The sequence below is a fragment of the Oncorhynchus gorbuscha genome, linkage group LG15 (assembly GCF_021184085.1).
Source record: "Oncorhynchus gorbuscha isolate QuinsamMale2020 ecotype Even-year linkage group LG15, OgorEven_v1.0, whole genome shotgun sequence".
Classification (NCBI taxonomy): Eukaryota; Metazoa; Chordata; class Actinopteri; order Salmoniformes; family Salmonidae; genus Oncorhynchus; species Oncorhynchus gorbuscha.
This window is the reverse complement of record NC_060187.1, coordinates 8,436,352-8,440,750: the sequence shown is the minus strand read 5'-3', so window position 1 is coordinate 8,440,750 and position 4,399 is coordinate 8,436,352. Positions and strand designations below refer to the sequence as shown.

General features: G+C 43.7%; 1 protein-coding gene across 1 annotated transcript in view; it reads left to right on the top strand.

Moving 5' to 3' along the window:
- The window catches only part of si:ch211-262h13.5 (uncharacterized protein LOC571127 homolog), a 6,390-nt gene extending 2,928 nt beyond the window's left edge, over positions 1-3,462 (top strand). The window contains 5 exon segments of the mRNA XM_046301737.1: positions 373-539; positions 715-810; positions 981-1,064; positions 2,455-2,820; positions 2,823-3,462. Coding sequence (XP_046157693.1) covers positions 373-539; positions 715-810; positions 981-1,064; positions 2,455-2,820; positions 2,823-3,008 — 899 coding nt within the window. The 3' untranslated portion in view covers positions 3,009-3,462.
- The last annotated feature ends 937 nt before the right edge of the window (positions 3,463-4,399 follow it).

Here is a 4,399-nt window from a genome sequence, read left to right as displayed (position 1 = left end):
CTCCCCCTCTCTCCTCTCCTCTCTCTGCTCTCCCCGTCTCTCCTCTCCCCCTCTCTCCTCTCCTCTCCCCTCTCCCCCTCTCTCCTCTCCTCTCTCTCTCTCCTCTTTCTCCTCTCCCTCTCTCTCCTCTCCCCCTCTCCCCTCTATCCTCTATCCTCTCCCCCCTCTATCCTCTCCCCCTGCCTCCTCTCCTCTCTCTCCTCTCCCCCTCTCTCCTCTCCCTCTCCCCTCTCCCCCTCTCTCCTCTCCTCTCTCTCCTCTCCTCTTTCTCCTCTCCTCTCTCTCCTCTCCCCTCTCCCCTCTATCCTCTATCCTCTCTCCCCCTCTATCCTCTCCCCTGCCTCCTCTCCTCTCTCTACTCTCCCCCTGCAGACCCTCCAGAGAAGCTGCAGCAGATATGTCCAGCCTGCCCCGTGCTGCTGCCCATAGACAGCCCCAGGGCGGTGCACGCTGCTGGTCTGACCCTCTACAAGTTCAACACGCAGAGCACCCTGCCCTCCAGCCTGGCCCTGCAGAACATTACCAGGGCCTCCGTACAGGTATCGAACCTCCGTACAGGGAGCGAGCCTGGCTGCTAACCTGCTCTTATAGATTATTATAAATTATTTTATGATTTTAGGTACATGTACATAAAGGCATCTCATATTAGTGAGCGCAGTAGGCATGTTAACGGTATGAGCGACTCTTTTCTGTCCTCGTCTACTTTTCCCCCAGAGTGGGCCCGTGCCGGCTACCTTTGTGGAGTACACTGTGCAGGAGTGTCGCGAGGGCTACGTGGGCATGTGTGTGCCAACAGACAACAGCGGAGACGTACGTATGTGTCAGAACCCAAAAGTGGAGGGGGGGGGGGTGTGGAATCGATGAGATGGAATAGAATGTCCAATACCACTGCAAACCATTGTGTTGTTTTCGCCTCAGTATATAACATTTTAAATTCAGTTGCTCCCTGCATACACCGAGTTGCACCTTTTCCCTTGCAGCCAGCTGGGTTTTGTAAGGGGGCGGTGTATGGACCTATCGGCCAACCAGACATGGATGTCTCTTGTGAAATATTCCATCCACAGGTATTGTCAATACGCCTACAGTATCTTTGTTTGTTTGAGCTTGGGCTTTTACCTTATCTGTTCAGTTCTGGGAATGAGAAAGAGCACCTTTCACAAGAACCGTAAACAACTGCAGACAACTCAATGAGAGCAGAGACAAACGGTGTCCGAACCTGAACTGCTCTACATCTTAGTTAAATCTGGGTTTGACTGGACTCATGATGAATTCTACATTATACAATCCTTTCCAATGTTGGGCTGATGGGAGTTTTATTGTGTTGCATTGTACAGTATTGTATTGTTGTGTTGTATTGTTGTGTTGTTGTGTTGTATTGTTGTGTTGTATTGTTGTGTTGTACTGTACTGAGTTGTATTGTTGTGTTGTATTGTTGTGTTGTATTGTTATGTTGTACTGTACTGAGTTGTATTGTTGTGTTGTATTGTTGTGTTGTTGTGTTGTATTGTTGTGTTGTTGTGTTGTATTGTTGTGTTGTTGTGTTGTATTGTTGTGTTGTATTGTTGTGTTGTATTGTTGTGTTGTATTGTTGTGTTGTACTGTACTGAGTTGTATTGTTGTGTTGTATTGTTGTGTTGTATTGTTATGTTGTACTGTACTGAGTTGTATTGTTGTGTTGTCTTGTTGTGTTGTATTGTTGTGTTGTATTGTTGTGTTGTACTGTACTGAGTTGTATTGTTGTGTTGTATTGTTGTGTTGTATTGTTGTGTTGTATTGTTGTCTTGTTGTCTTGTTGTGTTGTATTGTTGTGTTGTATTGTTGTGTTGTATTGTTGTCTTGTTGTCTTGTTGTGTTGTATTGTTGTGTTGTATTGTTGTGTTGTATTGTTGTGTTGTTATGTTGTGTTGTTATGTTGTATTGTTGTGTTGTATTGTTGTGTTGTATTGTTGTATTGTTGTGTTGTATTGTTGTGTTGTACTGTGTTTTGTTGTGTTATATGGTTGTGTTGTTGTGTTGTATTGTTGTGTTATATGGTTGTGTTGTTGTGTTGTATTGTTGTGTTATATGGTTGTATTGTTGTGTTATATGGTTGTATTGTTGTGTTATATGGTTGTATTGTTGTGTTATATGGTTGTGTTGTTGTGTTGTATGGTTGTGTTGTGCTGTATTGTTGTGTTATATGGTTGTGTTGTTGTGTTGTATGGTTGTGTTGTGCTGTATTGTTGTGTTATATGGTTGTATTGTTGTGTTATATGGTTGTATTGTTGTGTTATATGGTTGTGTTGTTGTGTTGTATGGTTGTGTTGTTGTGTTGTATGGTTGTGTTGTTGTGTTATATTGTTGTGTTGTATGGTTGTGTTGTGCTGTATTGTTGTGTTATATGGTTGTGTTGTTGTGTTGTTGTGCTGTATTGTTGTGTTACTTTGTTTTATTGTGTTTGACCTTCTTCTCTAGGGCATTGATGTTTTCCATGACCTGACCCCTCCTCGACCCCCAATGATGCCTGAAGTCCCCATCTTTGTTCCCAATGTCCCCATTATCATCCCCTCCTACCCCACAGCACCCCCTCCTCTTCTGGAGGAGCCCCAACCACAACCCTTTGACCCCAGTATCCTTGTTGACCCTACACGCATCTTTCCCAACCCCCTATCCCCAATCCCAACCCCCTATCCCCAACCCCAACCCCCTATCCCCAACCCCCTATCCCCAACCCCAATCCCCCTATCCCCAACCCCCCTATCCCCAACCCCAACCGTTCGTCTTCCAGCGAGTCTTTGGAGTCTCAGGAGACTCCAGTCTCTCCAGGGGTTCCAGACTCTTCCTCCGAGGAGCTGGGTGCAGGTGTGGCTCGACCACCCTTCAACTTCCGCTACCGGCCCCTGCGCAGACGGAGGCAGGCCCTGGTGACAGCCAAGCCCCCTCACACCCCTGTCTTTCTGGCTGAGTTCCCCAGCTCGCCCTCTCCCTTCCGCTCCTGCCCTGGTCCTTCTCGCTACACCACTGTGTGACCCAGACTGGGATAGAGCCTCATTCAGTAGGGGAAACTAACTTTAGAGTTAGGAGACTGGTAGAAATTGTAGAGTTTAAAGTTAGGAGACTGGTATAAATTGTAGACTTTAATGTTAGAAGACTGGTGTAATTTGTAGACTTTAAAGTTAGGAGACTGGTATAAATTGTAGAGTTAAAGTTAGGAGACTGGTATAAATTGTAGACTTTAAAGTTAGGAGACTGGTATAAATTGTAGAGTTAAAGTTAGGAGACTGGTATAAATTGTAGACTTTAAAGTTAGGAGACTGGTATAAATTGTAGAGTTAAAGTTAGGAGACTGGTATAAATTGTAGACTTTAAAGTTAGGAGACTGGTATAAATTGTAGACTTTAAAGTTAGGAGACTGGTATAAATTGTAGACTTTAAAGTTAGGAGACCGGTATAAATTAAAGTTAAAGTTAGATTTTAAAAAAATAGATAGATAGAAAAATAGAGCTTTTTGGTCTAAACTCCACTTGCCATGTTTGGAGGAAGAAGAAGGATGAGTACAACCCCAAAGACACCATCCCAACCGTGAAGTGGAAACATCATTCTTTAGGGATTGAGGGGAGGATGGATGGGGCCATGTATCGCGAGATCTTGGCCAACAAACTCCTTCCCTCAGTAAGAGCATTGAAGATGGGTCGTGGATGGGTCTTCCAGCATGACAACGACCCGAAACACACTGCCAGGGCAACTAAGGAGTGGCTCCGTAAGAAGCATCTCAAGGTCCTGGAGTGGCCTAGCCAGTCTCCAGACCTGAACCCAATAGAAAATCTTAGGAGGGAGCTGAAAGTCCGTATTGCCCAGCGACAGCCCAGAAACCTGAAGGATCTGGAGAAGGTCTGTATGGAGGAGTGGGCCAAAAGCCCTGCTGCAGTGTGTGCAAACCTGGTCAACAACTACAGGAAACGTATGATCTCTGTAATTTCAAACAAAGGTTTCTGTACCAAATATTAAGTTCTGCTTTCCTGATGTATCAAATACTTATGTCATGCAATAAAATGCAAGTTAATTACTTAAATATCATACAATGTGATTTTCTGGATTTTTGTTTTAGATTCCATCTCTCACAGTTGAAGTGAACCTATGATAAAAATGACAGACCTCTGCATGGTTTGTAAGTAGGAAAACCTGCAAAATCAAATATTTGTTCTCCAACTGTATATATATATATATATATGTTATTTGATACACTGCTGATTTTGCATATATATATACACACACGTGCTATATAGAAGCTAAATATGTTTATAATTTTATTATAGGCAGTTGGTTATGGTTGCTTGTGTTTCACAATAGACAGGTTTCACAAACCCTCAGACAGCCTCTAGTCTACTGCAACATATCTATCTTTCACCAGATTATCACT